Here is a 19,006-nt window from a genome sequence, read left to right as displayed (position 1 = left end):
TAAAAAATAGCGCAATATGCAATCATAAATCACAATAGAAAAGGTAATAAATTAGAAATCACATACCAGAAAGTAGATGAGGGTTCAGGTCAAAGTAAAACATGTAATAAAATAAAGTAGACAAAACCGAGAGTTAATAAGTGCAAGTAGCGAGGGAATTAGACCATGTGAATGGAGAGAAAAACAATGTAAATGGACTCACGAGAAGTGTTTGGCCTCGTAGAAACAAAAACTACAGTCACAGGCAGAAATGTGAACTGTTGTCGGTAACAGCAGCGTACAGAATGCAGCCAATTCGAAAAAGCTGTAAAAAGCAAAAGTGTGTTTTAGGTGGAGTCAATGAAGCGCCGTGGCGCTGTGATTAGAAAGAGGCGTCTTCAATGGTTACCTAGAAGACATACAGGGTCAATGCCGGCCAGAACGCCGTTCTGCATCGCTGTAAGCAAGCGTTGCTAATGGTAACGCTGCTATAAATACCCACGTGATCGCATCGCGTCAGGAGAGTAGCGCGATGCGGCACGTACTATTAGGAGACTGTGTATGAGATGTTAGCATTACCAAGAAAGATACTGGTTACAACACTACTCTATATCGCAAAACCACCGATCGCAATAATCTTTTACATCGTCTAAGTTTTCATCAACCAAGCCTTCTGAGGAATTTACCATACAGCCAACTTTTACGAGTGAAAAAAATAGTGAGCGATCCTGCAGAATGCTTAACTCAACAGCAAGCTATGAAAGACAAATTCCTAGCTCGTGGCTACACAGAGGAAGAACTGAACTCAGCGTCCCAAAGAGTACAAACTGTTGAGCGTGATAAACTTCTTACCGGTACCACTAAACCCAAAAGGGAGCTACAAACACCAGTATATGTTTCAAGATTCTCCATTCAGAGCAACAAGATAAAGAATTCCATTAAGAAACATTGGAATATCCTTAAGAATGATGTTAGAGTACAGAAACTGTTTGAACAATTACCAGTATTCGCCTATCAAAGAAGCAAGAATTTACGCGATGAATTAGTACGCACACGACCTCCCTTAAAAGAACCCAGTACTCAACGCACAGGGACATATCCTTGTCTACATTGTACTAATTGCAACCTGGTCATCAAAGGTAATACCATATACCATCCCAGCACAGGCAACAAGATTCTGCTGAGGACATTTGGCACTTGTGATAGTGAGAATATCATTTATGGAATAAAGTGTCCCTGTGGGAAATATTATGTTGGTCAATCCATGAGAGCAGCTAAAGTACGTTGGAACGAACACCGCTCTTGTATACGTAATGTTAATCCCAACTCGGCAGTGGCTCGCCATTGGAACGAGAAACGCCACAACCTGATTCAAATCAGATTTTTGATTCTTGAAGTGCTAAGCAAAGTCAATCCACATGAAGATCTGAGCCTTCGGCTTAACCAAAGAGAGACATATTGGATTGACAGATTGGGGAGCCTGTATCCCAATGGCCTAAATGAAGAAATCAATTATCATTGTTATCTTTGAATGTGATGTATCTATGTTGATTTCATGTGACATTACATAATGTTCCTTGAACTAGTTATTGATGGTTTTGCACGTCATACGTAATGGTTTGACTGTTAATAGACATTTAATGCGGTCCTCAACATATTGTGAGGTCTAGGCCAGTATCCTTAGGCACTGATAACACTTACGGAGTGCTCCAAATCTTCAGAGTTGTTTTGTCAAAACTTGCTAATTTCCTTAATTGACACATGGATTGCACGCATTGTGCCCATGCATCTTTGCAGCCTTTCCCGGACACCCGTCTGGGACCCAAGGTGACACCTCTAGTGCCACCTACTACGGCTGTGATGCTAGTTCACTATCCTTCACTTTCACATGGGCTACCAGATTTGGTGCCTGTGTAGTTACATGTTTCTATTACCTTCCCTTTTGTTTACTTTTCTACAGTATTTTTTCCATGTTTATCATTTTTGTATATTCGTTTTTCTTTTATTCATTTTTCCTTTCTATCTCACCCGAGGGTTGATAATTGTATTTTTAGCTCCAAATATGCCCACAAATCTCATACACAGTCTCCTAATAGTACGTGCCGCATCGCGCTACTCTCCTGACGCGATGCGATCACGTGGGTATTTATAGCAGCGTTACCATTAGCAACGCTTGCTTACAGCGATGCAGAACGGCGTTCTGGCCGGCATTGACCCTGTATGTCTTCTAGGTAACCATTGAAGACGCCTCTTTCTAATCACAGCGCCACGGCGCTTCATTGACTCCACCTAAAACACACTTTTGCTTTTTACAGCTTTTTCGAATTGGCTGCATTCTGTACGCTGCTGTTACCGACAACAGTTCACATTTCTGCCTGTGACTGTAGTTTTTGTTTCTACGAGGCCAAACACTTCTCGTGAGTCCATTTACATTGTTTTTCTCTCCATTCACATGGTCTAATTCCCTCGCTACTTGCACTTATTAACTCTCGGTTTTGTCTACTTTATTTTATTACATGTTTTACTTTGACCTGAACCCTCATCTACTTTCTGGTATGTGATTTCTAATTTATTACCTTTTCTATTGTGATTTATGATTGCATATTGCGCTATTTTTTACGTTATTTCATATGTTATGCGATATACATTCTTATTCTATGTTATTAGATTAGACTCACCCTGATGAAGGAGCTATTTGCTCCGAAATGCATTGGTACACAAAGTCTATTTAAAATATGAGAAGTGGCAGCTATATCCTCACTAAGACAGAATTAGTGACTTTTTCCTTTTCTTCAGTGTTCGAAATATATGTTTTTGATAAACATATTACTCTCACCACTACTTTCAATCAAGTGTCTCTTCTTTGAACTTATGCATAAGAAGAAAAGTACTTACATTTCAATCTAAGTTTAAACTATATCACCCGTACAGGGTATGTACGGAGAGCGGCTGTTTGACTAGATATGTTATCTAGCCTTTTTTGGTTCTTGCATTTACGAGTCAGGGTGTCTCCAGACTTATTGCAGCCAGCTCCTGTAAGCATCTATTTGAGCTTTGGTCCTATTTTTGACTCAATTCTTTTTGAGTGTCTAATATTAATATACAGATTTACTACAAGTGTGGTGCCCACTTTATTTTTTCATTAACATCAGTGAGGGTCCTGCTGCCTCATGGAGCCAGGTTTCTGTTACGGCAAGGAAGTCAATGCTACTGTTGTTTAGTATGTCAGCAATTTCAATTGCATGAGCTACCATGGATCTGGCATTGATAAGGGATCCAGTAAGAGTTACGGTGTTATTGGGAATAGGATGACTTGCAAGTGTATCTGTATGCTTATTTTGACTCCGGCGTTTCTTTTGGTGGAGGTGAGTAGGAGTTTTGGTTGGAGTTAAAGGTGTCGTGGCTAGAATTTGCTTATCCATGTGTGTCTGTATAGATGGGAATCTAGCAGTATTGTTAGTACTGTTTCTTTTAGGTTCGTATATGCAAGGTAGCCTTGCCCTGAGTCTCAGGTTTCTGTCTGTGGGGGGACGAGTACTGGAGGTAGCAATGGTCATGATTGTAGCTAGGAGGGTCAGGGAGGTCAAGTTTCTGCACATGGTAGTTGGTGAGGTCCACTGATGCAATTTACTTCCCTTATTTCGCTAAGATGTCTGGCTAGGGTGACGCAATGTGTAGTGCAAGTGGCTAGTTGAAGCCGGGGCTGCGCCTAGTGATAAGGGGCATGATATTCACAAAACACAGTATGGGCTAGAGTGCATGGTCTGTTAATGATGATAGGGCACAACACAATCAAGGTGGTCCGTTAGCAACCATAAGGCACAACGCAGGCAAAGTGTTCCGTTAGCGACCATAAGGCACAGCACAGTTAAAGTGGTCGATTAGCGACCATATGTCACAACGCAGGCAGTGTAGTCCGTTAGCGACCATAAGGCACAACACAGTTACAGTGGTCCGTTAGCGACCATAAGGCACAACACAGTTAAAGTGGTCCGTTAGCGACCTTAAGGCACAACACAATGAGGTGGACCATGAACACCTGGGTATAAGTAGCACCAAGAAAACTAGGGTCTAAGTGTGTGGACACAGCTATGGCAGTTATCATGGGTACGGGTGTAGATCAAATCATGCAAACATGAATCGATGCATTAACAATGCAATGGGACACAATTTAAATGCATAAATCAGGGGTACCTAGATTCGAATTTAGCAGGAGGAGCCAAAAAGGCACTGGCTAATAATGCATGGGACACAATTTAAATGCATAAATCAGGGGTACCTAGATTCGAATTTAGCAGGATAAACTTAAAATGCAGAGGGACACAAGATCAAAGTGTATGAGCAAAGAGAAAAGAAAGAGAGAAAAAAAAAAAGCACAACAATGTAAATTGTCAGAGGGTGAGAGGGCATAATAAGCATAGTAGTGGTGCTCATCGGGGTGTGGTGAACATAAGGCAAGCTATGGTGGCGCAATGATGTGTCAGTTTGGGCAACCTGAACGTCCCGTGCAGTGACTGCAACATGTGCTAGAAAGGCAATGAGGAGTGCCGTTTGGGAGGATAGAGCAGGTTGTTGGCCTTGCCCTCAGGGCCTTTCCAGGAAGGGCCGGCTCGCGCCTTCCGGCGCCGGATTGGATGTGAAGTAGGCTGCTAGGGCCAATCAGCAGGCGCCTCCCGTCTGTTGAGGAAGTGGGTGCAAGGAAAGAATCAAATGGCCCGTGCGGCCATCTTGGAGTTGCTTAAACTCGTGTGCTGTAATGGCGGAGGCACAGCTTGGAGGGTAGATGCAGCTTGGGCTGCAATGCGCATCAAATGAAAAGTGCGCGTTTCTATTTACAGCATTATCAGGAAGAAATGCTGCTCCTGGTTACCGCGCCTAGTGCGCTCAGAATAACCATTTAAAAAAGCATATTGTGTTTGCTGCTTAGCTTGGATGTCATACCTTAGTGCTGTCCTGCACTTGGATGGTGGGTGTGGGCCACTGCTCCTGCAGTAGACCGGAGCTCCTGCTCCCTCCCGAGTGAAAATGCGAGTGTCTTGTTTGCAGGGCACCGTTGTTTTCGTGCACGGCACTCTGAACACGCCTTCCGGCGCCGGATTGGATGTGAAGTAGGCTGCTAGGGCCAATCAGCAGGCGCCTCCCGTCTGTTGAGGAAGTGGGTGCAAGGAAAGAATCAAATGGCCCATGCGGCCATCTTGGAGTTGCTTAAACTTGTGTGCTATAATGGCGGAGGCACAGCTTGGAGGGTAGATGCAGCTTGGGCTGCAATGCGCATCAAATGAAAAGTGCGCGTTTCTATTTACAGCATTATCAGGAAGAAATGCTACTCCTGGTTACCGCGCCTAGTGCGCTCAGAATAACCATTTAAAAAAGCATATTGCGTTTGCTGCTTAGCTTGGATGCCATACCTTAGTGCTGTCCTGCACTTGGATGGTGGGTGTGGGCCACTGCTTCTGCAGTAGACCGGAGCTCCTGCTCCCTCCCGAGTGAAAATGCGAGTATGGCCATTCCTCTCAAATTAAGCATCCCTGAAGGATCGCGTAAATACTAGAGGTTAAATGTTTGTCCTCGGAATGCGTAGTTATATATCTTTTGAATTCAGTCAGTTGTCGTGTTGCTGTGCTACATATCTCCGGCTGCCTTAGCCAATGTCTTAGTTGTCTATATTCATATATATCAGTTTCCTTCACTCCCAGATGAATTTTGCACTCTTCAAATGTTGTTATCTCTCCTCCCCACACCATGTCTCCTGCCATTGACTAAATATGCTCTTTTCCATCCTCTGGGTGAAGCTTGGGTTCTCGATTAATGGGGTGAATGGTGAAGGCCAAGTTGAAAGATGTACCTTTTTTAGCCATCTATCGTAAATGCCACATGTTGTTTGGAGGACTGCACTGCATCTTGCACTCGGGGGCCTATCCTTCCCTGGTAGTCATAGTAACCCGGCCAGTGGGCAACCAGCCACTGCTCTGTCCATCCAAGCCCAAATCTTTTCCCTGCTTTCTGTGAGTCATTCTGTCACCACTCTCAATTGGGCCGCTTCGTAGTATGTATTTATGTTAGGCAATCCCAGCCCGCCTTTATGCCTTTGGGTCATGAGCAGATCCAGAGCAACCCTATGGCGTTTATTTCACCAGATGAATTTGGATACAATGGGGTTTAGCGTCTTAAAGAACGACTGTGGAACTGCAATCTGAAGGGTCTGAAATGTACACAGGAGTCTGGGGAGGGTCACCATTTTGACTGTCATTATTTGTCCCAGCCAGGAGATGTGGAGGGGGTCCATCTCAAGAAGTCTTCCTGTGTTTTCTTTATTATCCCCGAGTAATTGGCCTTATACAGAGCGGATATCTTGCTGGTCAGTTCTACTCCTAAATATGAAATGCTACCTACGACTGTTCTGAAGGGAGAACACCTACGTATGGCTGCAGATTGTTCTCTTGGTAGGCCCAGCTCCAACAATTTCAACGTAGTCACATTTATTTTAAGCCCCAATATCTTTTCTTGTTCCACCAGTACTGCTACCAAGGCAGGGATTGACGTTTCTGGTTCCACTAATGTCATCAGCATGTTGTCTGCATATGCAGCTGTCTTGTGTGTTTCTCTACCGAATGTGATACCTTTTATGTTATTGTCCACTCTAATTTAAACTAGCAGTGGTTCTAGATAAATGGCGTATACGTGGAGGTATAGGGGGCATCCCTGCCTCATGCCCCGCTCTATTCGCATTGTGTCAGATACGTGTGTGTTAATGGAAAGTCCCATCGATGGATCTTTGTAATTTGCTTCCACCATACGAATATAATTTGGCCCAAACCCCATATGCTTTATTATTTGGAATAGGTATGGCCATTCTACCCTATCAAAGGCCTGTTCGGCATCTAGGGATATCAGTACCACTGGGATCTGTTTGACATCTACCTTCTCTGTCAGATGGATGACCTTTCTTGTATTATCCCACGTTTGTCTTGCGGAAATGAAGGCTGACTGCTCCTGACTAATACCGATGGCAATACATTCTTTATTCTATCCGCAAGAATCCCTGTTTATATTTTGGCGTCTATGTTAAGCAACACTATGGGCCGATGTGAGCTGCAACTCGTTAGATCTTTATTTTGTAAAGGAGTGCAGGGAATCTGTCTGGGCCCAGCGCTTGGTTACTGGGGAGACATTTAATAATTTCCCCTACTTCTTCCTCTGTCATATCCTTTTCAAGGAAGTCCCTGGGCCTCATTACGGCTTTGGCGGTAGCCATGCCGCTATTGGCGGCATGGCTGCCTCCAAAACCGGGTCCGGGTTCCCTGAATGGGGAATTACTGGGCCATTCCGAGTTTGGAGGGCCCGGTAATTCCTCCCTCAGGGAACCCGGGCCCAGACCTTCCCCATTCCCATTAGATCCCCCATAGGGCTCAATGGGAATGGGTGCAGGGAGCTAACAACGGGCCGATTACGACCGGCCCGTTGTTAGCTCCCTGGTCCCCTCGCGGGACCCGTTAAGGACGCCTGGTTTTACCAGGCGTCCTTACCGGGTCCCGCGAGGGGACCTCGTAATCAGGCGGAATGGGTTTAACGGGTCCGCATCCAGTTGCAGCACCCGTTAACCCATTCCACCAGGGTCGTAATGAGGCTCCCCGTCTTCTTGGGTCACCTTAGGCATCTGCAGCCTATCTAAATACTTGTGTATGGTTTGTTGATCCGGTCTCGCTGAGGAGTAAAGCTGCGTATAAAAGGTCGAGAAGGAGTCTACAATATCTCTGGACTCTGTACAGACTGTGCCGTCTGTCAACTTGATGCCATCTATGTTCCTTTTACTACATTCTGTCTCCCTTATTTGCCCTAATATAATATCTCTGTTTTAGATTAAGTAGTGATTTCTCTGTCCTACCCGTTCGCAGTAGATCTAATTGTCTCATGCTATCCTTTACCCTACTATAGTTTGCCTTATTCTTCTTTTCCGCCAATTCTCTTTGGGCCACTCTCAGTTCGGCCTCTAGGTCCTTTTCTAACCTGTCCTTCTCTTTTGACCTTTGTGCATTGAGAGAGATCATTTCCCTCCTGAGCACTGCCATAAAAGCGTCCCAGACTACGTCTAGAGGAGCCCCTTGTGTGTTGTATTTCAAAATAGGTTCTAGCTTTGTCCCTCATTGTTTCCCGTTCTACTGTGTCATGTAACACTTCCCTGGGCAATTTCCATGACCACACCGGGCTCCTCTGTGTCAATCACCATTATCTCCAACAGTGCCTCAAGTATCATTGGAGTTCCCCATACGTAATCGATCCTAGAGAATGTCCAGTGAACGTGGGAGAAACATGTGTGTCCTGCCTCGTCCCCTTTTTTTTGCACTCCACAAATCTCTTAGTGCTAAGTATGTGAGCTTGTCCCTTAAGGTGCTGAATTGGCCATAACCCCTACTGGTCCCTTGGTTGCTCCTGTTTTTGTCCCAGGCTAAATTGAAATCCCCTGTTAAGAGAACCTCCCCTTCTGCAAGCCTTCCAGTTTCCCCAGGGCCTGATATAGAAATGCCTCTTCTTGGGGGCATAGAGAGTGCCAATCGTGAATACCCTATCCTCCAGGCGAATTTGGATAAATATGTATCTGCCATTGGGATCGCCCAGGGTGCGAATTACCTTAGCTCCCAGCATGTTTCTGAGGCCTATCAGGACTCCTGCGGTTTTATTTTTGGTATTTGCCTGGTAGACTTGTGCGCACTGATGTATGCGCAGTCTAAGGCTGTCACTCCTTTTAATGTGTGTCTCTTGTAAAATAATGATATCCGCAACCCCTCTTTTGAGTTGTGCTTCTAATTTCTTCTGCTTCCTGGGGGTGTTCAGGCCCCGTATGTTATTCAATAGTGTTCTTAACGACTTATTCCCTGCCATGGTGCAAACTCATTTAGACCCCTTCTCTCAGTTCCACCTTACGATTTCTCAGATACCGCCACAGCTTTCCCCCACACAGCTTCCCAGCAATATTGTGAAAGAAGTTTCAATTCCCTTGTTTCTAACACTATGTGTTATCTTTTGGTCCCTTTGCATCTCCTTCCCCTGCCGTCTCTGTGACATCAGACACTGGGGCCCATTCCAAGTATGCCGGTCCGGAAACAATGGTGCCTGTAAGCTTACTGGCACAGTTGTTTCCGGACTGGCGTACTACGAGTCTGCCTGCTGGAGCCGCTGTGCCCGACAGGTCAGACCCTGCCGGACACATCGGCTACGGTAAGTAGACCGGCTCCGAAGCACCACCACCGTTTTAACAGTGCCGGTGCTTCCGTGTTCCCCATTCCCATAGATTCCTCTGGGACTCTATGGGAATGGGGAATTACAATTTACTGACGTCTGACTTTCCGGAACGCTGGGGTTGTAATCCCCATGTGTTACCGGAAAATCCGGCGCTGGTAAATCATTACTGGTCTGGCGGCAACCTGCCGGTAGTACCAGCACGGTTAGCGCCGGACTCGTTAAGAGCCCCACTGTGTTTCCCGATAGCCTGCCCCCCCCCCACCGACCCCCTTCACCCAACATCCACCACACCCCCTCCCATCCCTCACCCGGTCTAGGCATGGTATCCAATGATACATGCCAAAATTACTTGGGAACCGGCCCACGTTTTACCCAGTAGATTAAGGTAATGTAACCTTCGACAGATTCCAAGTGGTGTCCTCATAGATACCCAGCCCGTATAACCTGCTGGATACCTCTGCATCACACCCCACTCCCACCATTTGCACCCCCCATGCCCCACTTTGTTTCCCCCTAGGTCTTTTCCAATGTGATCACAGAGTCTTTCCCCTGGATCCCTGAATTTATTCTTCTCATCAGTCTTCGTCCCCTCTCCTTTTCATTAGAGTGCGCTTTAGTTTGTCTCCTCTTCTCCCTCCTGCGGTGGACCAATCCCAAGGTATATTCCTATGCCGGGAGGCACCTGCCTATTCTCGCTGGTGTCTCGCTCCTCCTCCTCCATTCCCAATATTGAGAGGCCTTCGGAGCATGTAGTGGCCCTCTGTTACTTTCTGTCCCAAGAAAAGAGTAGGCCGAAGGGAAATGTCCATTTGTATTGGATTTATTTGTCTATCAGTGCCTTTGTTACTGGGCCCATTGCTCTCCTTTTCTTTAATGTGATCGCTGCTAGAACCTGCAACAGAAGGACTTATGATCCATTTATTCCAATAGATATCTGTACCCTGGCTGCTCTGAGGATTTTTTCTTTCTCTTCATAAGAATCCAGTGCTGCCAACACCTCTCATGGTATGTCTCCCGGTCCAGACCTCTGGGGCCCACCCTATGGATGCGGTCAATACAATTTCCTCTTGGTAGTCTTCCATCGGGAGGGTGGCAAAGCACTGTTGGACTATTAGCTTTAGGTCTGCATCCACATTTGTCTCTGCCAGGCCTTTGAGCCTTATGTTCGACCTTCTAGATCGATTTTTGAGATCATCCGACTGGATTTCCAGGTTGTGTGTTGCTGTGGCAATTTGTTCCAACTATTCTGAGTTCTGTCGGACATCGCTGCAAACCTAGGACAGGCCCTGTTCAGTAATGTCTACCCTGTTACCCAGGGTGTTGATCTCTTCCCTAACCTCCTTCAGGGAGCTTTTTAGTTCTTCATTTAAGTTCACCATTTGCTCCTGGAAAGATGCTGACATCCTGTCCACCATGCCCTTAATCCTCCTTGCTAAATGCCATGCCTCTGTTCTCCTGTGAGTCTTCTGCTTCCTTATGTTGTTTTCCTGTCCCGTTCGCTGGGACTTCTACAGGATTCTGCTGCCAGCACCTTTCCAGCAGGCCCCTTTTTGAGCCCTTAGTAGCTCCCTGTAGTGCCGGGGTCTGCTTCCCTTTAGGTCTTGGCATCTGAGTATGTTGAGGGGCTATGTGTAGGCTTGTCGTGTGTTCTGCGGCCCAGACAATGCTGCTGCTGCTGCTTAGACCGGCCTTGTAGCACTGTCCAGAAGAGCTGCGATTGGCCCCTCAGATTGCTGTTGTTGCAGTTAGAATGGCGATCTGGTGTCAGTTTTGGGGGTAATTAGATAATTGCTCCTTGACGCAGGTTCCTAATGGCTCACTTCTTGCTGGGGTTCGCATATCTATTGACTCATCATTGTGCCCAAAGTATCTTGCAGAATGCTTATTGTCTTAGCCCACCCCTACTGTCACTTCTGCTGAGTGTCTTTATCTTTCGCTGTCCCGCTACTGTGAAGCTAAATTTCACCACTCAGCCACCTGTATGTAGTCGCCTTAGCGCTTTAGCAGCAAGTTACATTTACAGGGATCATCTTCTCTTAAAATCCCCTTGACGTGACTCACCCCTGGGGGGATGCTGCTCGGAGTCCTCTCCTCTGTCTGAAAGCCTGGGCGGGGGGGGGTGAGTGCCTGATATGCTGCCGAGTGTCAACTGGCTTTGCTGGCTTTGAACCTCTCTGTGTGTGCAGTGCCCCCAGGGCCTCCCTTTCACTTTGGAATCCTTTGACTCCCAATTATTTTCCCGGCCTAGCACCCTCTGTTCTTCCTGCGCCGCTCCTTGCTCCTGCTATCTTTGGGCTCGCCGTCTCTCTCCCTCGCTCCCTCGATGTGTCCTACATGCTGCTCACCTTGTGCGGCGCCACTCTCTCCGCATCGCTTCAGCCACTTCTGGTGGGGCAGCCAAGAGCCTGCACCAGGTCTTCTCCCCCGGGGCGGGGGGATATTATTCCGAGCTCGGACACAAGGCTTTGCTTCACTGCAGCTTCAGCCGGCTCCTCCTCCAGCAGACGGTCCCAGCTCCACAGCGTTGCCTGGCGCTGCACGCCCGCTTCCTCTTCTCTGCTCCTAATCGGGCGCGGCTATGGGGAGCACCTACAATGTTCCTTTTCTCTGTGGTCGTTCCGCCTCTGCCAGCTTTAGAAGCGGTGTTGGCCCTTCAAATTGCCTTTATTCAGCTTGCCATTTTTCCACCTTTAGGGAGCACAGCACGAAGCATGGGGAAGTACGACTTCACTCTCAGGTGGCCATCCTGGAGTTCCATGTCACTTTTAATGGCCAAACCAATGGGAGTATGTTCTTACATAGGAGTTCTGGCATATATTGGCAGAGCCAGTTTGAGTAATGATACTATAAAAAACATCCTAAACCGAACATGAGTATGGTTTTATATGGGAATACTGGCATGTGTTGGGGGTGCCAGCATGGAAATGTATGGGCACAGTCAGCATGAACATGTTTTGATAATGCATTGGGAAATGCCCTGTGCACTTTTGGTGACTTGCATCTATTGTACTTTTTTTCATGATTTACCCTACACGCTACAAAACTGATTGTTGGTCTTTCACCCAAATTGCTGGCCTTTCACCCAAATGTTCACAGACAGTGTGCTGTTTAATGCACCATTTTAACCTATTATTCAAAATATTTTCTCAGGGGAGGGGGAAGAATCCTCCCTGAACTCCCTAATCCATCTTCGTTAATTCGGGCTCCACTGGTGACTGGTATATTTGTGGCCAGGCACTGCCTCCCTTCTTTCTGCACTATGGGAAACATTTAAGCTTTGATTAAAAAACATGTTTACTTCTTTCATTTGTAGTAGTGCATGCCCCTGCAGTGGCATTATCATCATGGACATTGCGCACACGTGGTGGTCCGTGCCGGCCTGGGCTGTAGCGTGCCCTGTGCTTTGTTAAGGAGCTTGGGATGGGACCCCACAGCATGGCTCACAGGGGAGCCCCCACATTCTGGGCTACGCCAATGTCTGACAAGAGCGTAGTGTGCAGTGCGCGTCTTGAAGTCTACCTTTGAGTCCCCGGGTGAGAAGCAACTCGTGGGTGTTTTCAATTTAAAATAACTGTGTGGTAACACGGATTTATGTGTGCAGCAATGATTTTACATTAAATGGTGGGGGCTTTTAAATCCTCTGCCGCCCAGTATTGCGCTTAGATAATAAATACTATGGAGGGTCTTGGGTATATTGAAAGAATCTTTACCAGGTATTATACTCCAGCAAAGATAACAATATTAGGTGCACTCCCCTGTGTGCACGCAGACCAGTCTAATAGGTTTCTTCTATCGTAGTGGTAGCTGACTCATAGATTCATTTATAAGCAGGGAATTTGGTGATACTAAATTCTGGTCAATTATTTAATTTTCAGGCCTTGCTTGTGCATCATTTTGCTCCTGGGTAAACCGCAGCGCATGCCTCCAAAGGTCACTGCTTTTTTGGCTTGTTTAACACAGCAACGCCACAGATATCGAGTACTTCTGTGTCCGTTGATCTATAGATGTTTCATAGACTAGCTGTAGCCTGCATTCTAGATTTCGGTTACCGTGTTACCCTGTTACAAATACTGCATTATGTATGTTTTACATATAGACCCCACGTCGAATATGGAAAATGACATTCCCCAAATGTGTGATCGTGGACAAGTCACACCACCCTCTTTGCCTCGGTTCTTATATCTGGCTGAATTTAATGCGCCCGGAAACACGGATGCTAGACACATCTGAAAAATGTGAAGGTCGTTTACCATCACTTTCCGTGATGTCACTTGGGGTGGGGTTAAATGACATCACTTCCCGTGATGTCATCAGGGCGTCAATGGTCGGGTGATGTCCCTTCCACAACCCCTGGCAATTTGGTGAAATGACGTCCCTGCCAGCAGTGGTGCCCTTCTGCACTTTCTTTGCACTGCTTCCAGTATCTTCCGGTTAGCGTCACCTTTGCTGGATAAGGAGGTAAAGTAAAGCTGTTTTGAATAACCCAAATCTCGTACTGAATTGGTTTTTAGATTCTCGTTTATATGTTTAGAAAGAGTTTGGTCATTTTGATGAACAATGGAAACATTTTCTTAAAACGCAGTTCTTGATGAGTTTCTAAATAATCGGGCCTTTCGAGCCTGTTTAGTTTATAATGAATATTTTATCTTTTCTTACTGCATATTATGATCATTCAAACATGCCTGGCCTACCTGTGTTTCACACATCAACGCTTCTTCTAGGAGATCATATTGGCAACTTATAACGTGTGCAATTCTTTGGTAAATGAGCACAAACATTTTTTGATCTTTGATATTTAAGATTCCTGAAACTGGTCTTATTTCTTTTTTCGTCTTTTTTCCAGTGGGTTTAATTTAGACTATTTTAAATTGTTGTATTGTATTTTGTTGATTCTTTAGTTGGAAGGTTTGGCCATTATGCTTACTTGCCTCCATAGGATAACATTGGTCTATTGCTTCTATGAGCCTATAGACTTAACTTTGGGACTTTCAAAGGGGAATAATTGCGTTTCTAAGTCCTGTGTGTCTTACGAAAAGTCCAGCTGGACGATTCTATATTTGTGTCTATATTCTGAAAAGTTATTTTACTGTTCACCTACCTACATATGTTGTAGTTAATTTCTATGCACAACCTTTTCATAAAGAGTATATTTGTTCAGACATAGTGTGTGATAATATAAACTATTCCAGTTCCTTTAGATCAGTTCACTCCTAGAGAGCTACCTTGAATGCTCTGGCCATTTTATGTTGCATTGCATTGTATTGTAATGATTTGTAACATGCCACTTATAGCCCAAAGTGTATCAAAGCACAGAGCTAAACCATGGATTGCTGGAAACAGGGGAGAAAGAACAGATAAGCCATATGTTTAATGCTTTCCGAAATTGTGAGAACTTGTCTATGGATCTAATGGCAAAGGGACCGTCATTTCAATGACGCAGAATAGCGACGGCAAGTGTGGGATCACCACAATGTCCAACATTAGTTTTAGCCACCAACACTAAAAGTTTGTTTTCAGAACATAGAGAGCGGGAGCGTAAGGGAGCGTAAATATTGATGGATGTTTGGTTGCATACATGAAGGTGCTAGCCCCTTGAGGCATTTGAAGACCTGACAGAGGACCTTAAACTTGACATAACATCTTACAGGGAGCCAATGTAATGACTGGTGAAAAGTCATGATAGAGTCAAAACGTGACATGGCATATCAGGTGAACAGCTGAATTCTGGACTTATTGCACTGGAACAAAAGCATGAATAGGCTCCTCAGTCATCTCCTAATCAGGATTCCCTTATAAATAAAGGTATAGTTTATGGTCAACGAATAGGTCGTAAACGTCAGAAGAAAGTGCTGCTAGTGATCTAGCATTTATAAGGAGCACATTTAAAATGTGAATATATTTATCCTTTGCGACCACTTGGAGAGTCCGGAGCTCAAAGGAAAAAACTCTGTAAGCCCAAGTAGTATGATATGCTTTGGCCATAGAAATAGAGCCTTATGCAAACCCCCATAACACACATCTTTATGGTTTTTTTGAGAAATAATAAAGTCTCCTGTGTTGCGTTTCTTTTGAGTAATGAACAAAGACAGTGAGTGCATATTATGGTTTAAGCAGATGTTCATTATCTTTGTGTCTTTTTACATTCCAGATTTTGTTTGAAATCTCCTAGGAAGATGTATCTTAATTAGTGAGTAAATGTGGAAACTAATAAATCGTTACGATGGTGCATAAAGAGGGAATTATGACCCCAGGGTCTGTAAATTATATAAAAACAAGCAGATGTTATTCTAACGTGCCACACATGACCCATTTCATGATACCAGAACAGATGCCCTTCTATTAGAAAATAATGAAGATGTGTTAAGGTTGGATTAGACTAGAGCTTAAATGTGACCCGACAATTTAGGAAATTGTTTGCACTGTCAACTAAGAGAGTTTACAGAGTAGAGCCTCTTGAAGGCCTATTAGCTGTCTTCAGGCTATTTGTGTTGTATCAGATGCATTGAGATGTGTTTGGATGACCTTGTATTGCACACAATTCGAGGTGTTCCCATTCATATCCTCTCTTAAAGTTAATCATGAAAGCGAGAAGATGCTTCATTGTTATTCATTTGCATGAAGTGGTGCAGTGGCCTAAAGGAAACTCTGGATATTTCCCGGTGGGCCTCTCCACCAGGGGCCTCTTTTGTGTGGCTACCCTGGTTTTCTGCTAACCTTACCCTCCCTCCGAGTCAACCATTTGTTCCATTTTGTCTTATACCTACATCCGTTTGAAGGAAATAATTGGTTATTAAACTTCGAGTATGTTTGTCCGTTTTTTGTCATGCTTAATTAATGATATTGTAATCCCTGTATAGGGATAAATGTGCTGGAAAATACACTATTTTCCCATTCTTCAAGGTTTTCTGGGGCGGAGAACCCCCACAAGCCCTACTTAGAGAGTTTGGGCTTGCTGGCATATTGTAATATATTGCCACTTTGAAAAACATCTTCAGGGCCAGTTTTGGTTCCCAGTTTGCATGATGGTCTGAGCAAAGCAATTACTTGCATGTCCATAAATTCTTTCTGTGTTGTAATGTCATTCACTATTTACTAACACGGTTCCTCTCTTGTTCACCCTTGACAGAAGTGGAGCTGCCTCTGGAACATTATGATCTTCAGCTGCAGGATTCGGTGGTGACTACTGGTGGATCCTCTAAAGTGGCCGAACTAGACATCAAGACAGTCACTGTCACAGCACTTAAATTGGGGCGCGTCAATCTTGTTTTCGTTCACAAAAGTATCCTTTATGGTTTTCTGTGCTGCTGGGAATTATGTTGGGTGAGGTGTAGTGTATATGTATTTGTTCATTGAGGAAGAGTGGCCTGTTGCATTTCCATTTGAAGAAAACAGTAGTCCTGCTGGACAAGATCACCTTTCCTGTAGGCACTAATGTGCTTTGAAGATCTGTACATGTTTTTATATATAGCATGATCTTACACCCTCCCTTCCTGTCGGTCTCCATTAATCTACAACCCCTCTCAGAAGTGCCCAGTCGCTGCCCTGCACCCACAGCCCCAATCCCCACCTCCGACTCCACACCTCTGATGAGGGACCCCTTTGCAATTCCCTCTCCCACACACCCTCCACTACCCTCCCCCACACCAGACCTACCTCTAAGGAACCACACATCAAGAACACTCTTCTCACACACTCGAAGACTGTACATAGCTCCCCACACAACAGATACACCTCTCCTTTCTCTAACAGCATCACCACTCCTATCATCTCCTATACTCCTCGCCGCATGGCCCTCCCTAACCTCCCTTCGATTCACACTGATTCCCCACTAGCCCATGCGCAGTGCCTCCTCCAGGGCATCTCAGCCCCTGCTCTCACGCAACCTATATCCATCTAATCAAATGTCATGCATCCTGATCAACGCCAGATCTGTCACCAAAAGCCAACATAACATATGCAACTTAATTTCTTTGAAAGCCCAGACATCCTTCTCATCACAGAAACCTGGTTCTCTGATGACTTCCGACTGATCGCACACAAGGCCTTCCCCCAGGCTACACACTAATTGTGCACAACAGAACTAGCAGAGCAGGCGGGATCACTATCCTCCACAAATCACACCTCACCATCTCACACTCCGGGGGAACAAGCCTGCAAAGCAGACGGTCAATCCCTCCTAGTGAACACATTTCTCACCAATCCCTCTCTTATCCACAGCTTCTTACTCATATACAGACCTCTCGGCTATAACGGAAATTTCACCAGTGCTCTTAGCGACTTCCTAGCAGCCAGCCTAGTTGTGCACCCCACCCTCACCATGCTAGGAGAGCTCAATGTATGGTACGAAGCCCCACATAACCCATAACACAACCTCTCCAGGACAGCCTGGAATCCCTTAAAGTGGTTCAAATGATTTCAGGAGACAAAGAAGACTACAGGACATACCCTAGATGCAATTTTCAGCTCCCCCCATCTGATTTCCACGCGCCCAACCCCCCTGACCACTAATCTGGACAGACAACGCAGCCATCTTCTTCTCGCTGTCGACTGCACTCCCTCCTCCCCGCATGACTAACACTGGAAAGTCTACCTGCTTCCATAGCAGTTGATCGCATAAATAAAAAGAGCCTGTGTAAACGGCCGTGCCTTCCACGCACTGGCAGCACGAGCCTGGAACACCTTACCGGAACATCTGCGTAGGGAAGAAAACCAACTGGTGTTCAGGAAATTGTTGCAGACCACTTTGTTTGAGTAATACTGGGAACTTGTCGGCTCACTTTCTCTGTTAAGGGTGCCTTGATGCCTTTGGGCTTTGGCGCGATATAAATCTGTTAACATAACATAACAAGGTTATAGTAACTTCCGATTTAGCTGACTCCCTGCCCTCTCCATTCTCCCTCTCCAGGGAGGTCTACACTCCATCAGCCATTTTGACCTATGGCTCTCCAATGCCCTCATACCACTCACCCCCTCCAGATCCTTCTCCTCCCACAGACAAGGCCCTTCCCCTAAATGGTTCACCCCTTCTCTCAAATCCCTCAAAGCACTTAACCACCTCCTGGAGCGCAAATGGCAGGACGACCCTTCTCCCCAGAATAGAGCTGCTTACGCCAGTCAAATCAAAGCCTACAAAGCAGAAATCCGGAAGGCAACTAAATCCTTCTACTGGAACAGAATATCTAATGCCTATAGCACCAGCAGGCAACTCCAAAAGATCCTCTCAGAATTCAAGGCCCTCTACTGCACCCACCCCTCCCAACTCCCAAGCACTCTGTGATGACCTCTCGGATCACTTCCACAACATTTCAGTGGAATGAAACCACACCATCGGCGCTGAACTAGCAGTGCTCCCTCTCAGATCGCCTGCACCCCATCTGACCCCACTTCTGCTCCCTCTGCCCACCCTATCTTCTCCTCCTTCTCTCCCATCTCTTGACCTGAATTCCTGAAGCTACTTGCTAGCAGCCCCCTGCCCAAATACCTGGGAGATCCATGCCCTCCCGCCCTCCTCTAAGATATCCTTTCTTCAACCTGTGCAGGCAGCATCACGAGATCTATTATTAACACTTCCCTCATCACAGGAATATTCTCAGCAGCTCTCAAGACATCACACATCAAACCCATGCCCACAAAACCCTCCCTTGAGCCCCTCCTTCTGGATAATTACAGACCTATCTCTAACAACCGCATCATAGCCAAACTTACTGACCAAACGGCCTACTCCCAGTTTCGCCTCTTCACCTAATTATACCTCCTCCTCGCCATCTGGGATGACCTCAAAAGAGCC

At 45.7% G+C, this 19,006-nt stretch overlaps 1 protein-coding gene across 2 annotated transcripts in view; it reads left to right on the top strand.

Annotated features, from left to right (window-relative positions):
• NUP210L (nucleoporin 210 like) overlaps positions 1 to 19,006 on the top strand; it is a 1,198,481-nt gene that overhangs the window by 317,728 nt on the left and 861,747 nt on the right. For both annotated transcript variants that reach the window (XM_069651587.1, XM_069651595.1), the window contains exon 7: positions 16,346 to 16,498. In XM_069651587.1, the coding sequence (XP_069507688.1) occupies positions 16,346 to 16,498 (153 nt within the window). The remainder of the gene's footprint in view (positions 1 to 16,345; positions 16,499 to 19,006) is intronic.

Source organism: Ambystoma mexicanum, chromosome 1p (assembly GCF_040938575.1).
Source record: "Ambystoma mexicanum isolate Mex_15411 chromosome 1p, UKY_AmexF1_1, whole genome shotgun sequence".
Lineage (NCBI taxonomy): Eukaryota > Metazoa > Chordata > Amphibia > Caudata > Ambystomatidae > Ambystoma > Ambystoma mexicanum.
The sequence above is the reverse complement of the archived record's forward strand: the minus strand, read 5'-3'. Positions and strand labels throughout refer to the sequence as shown.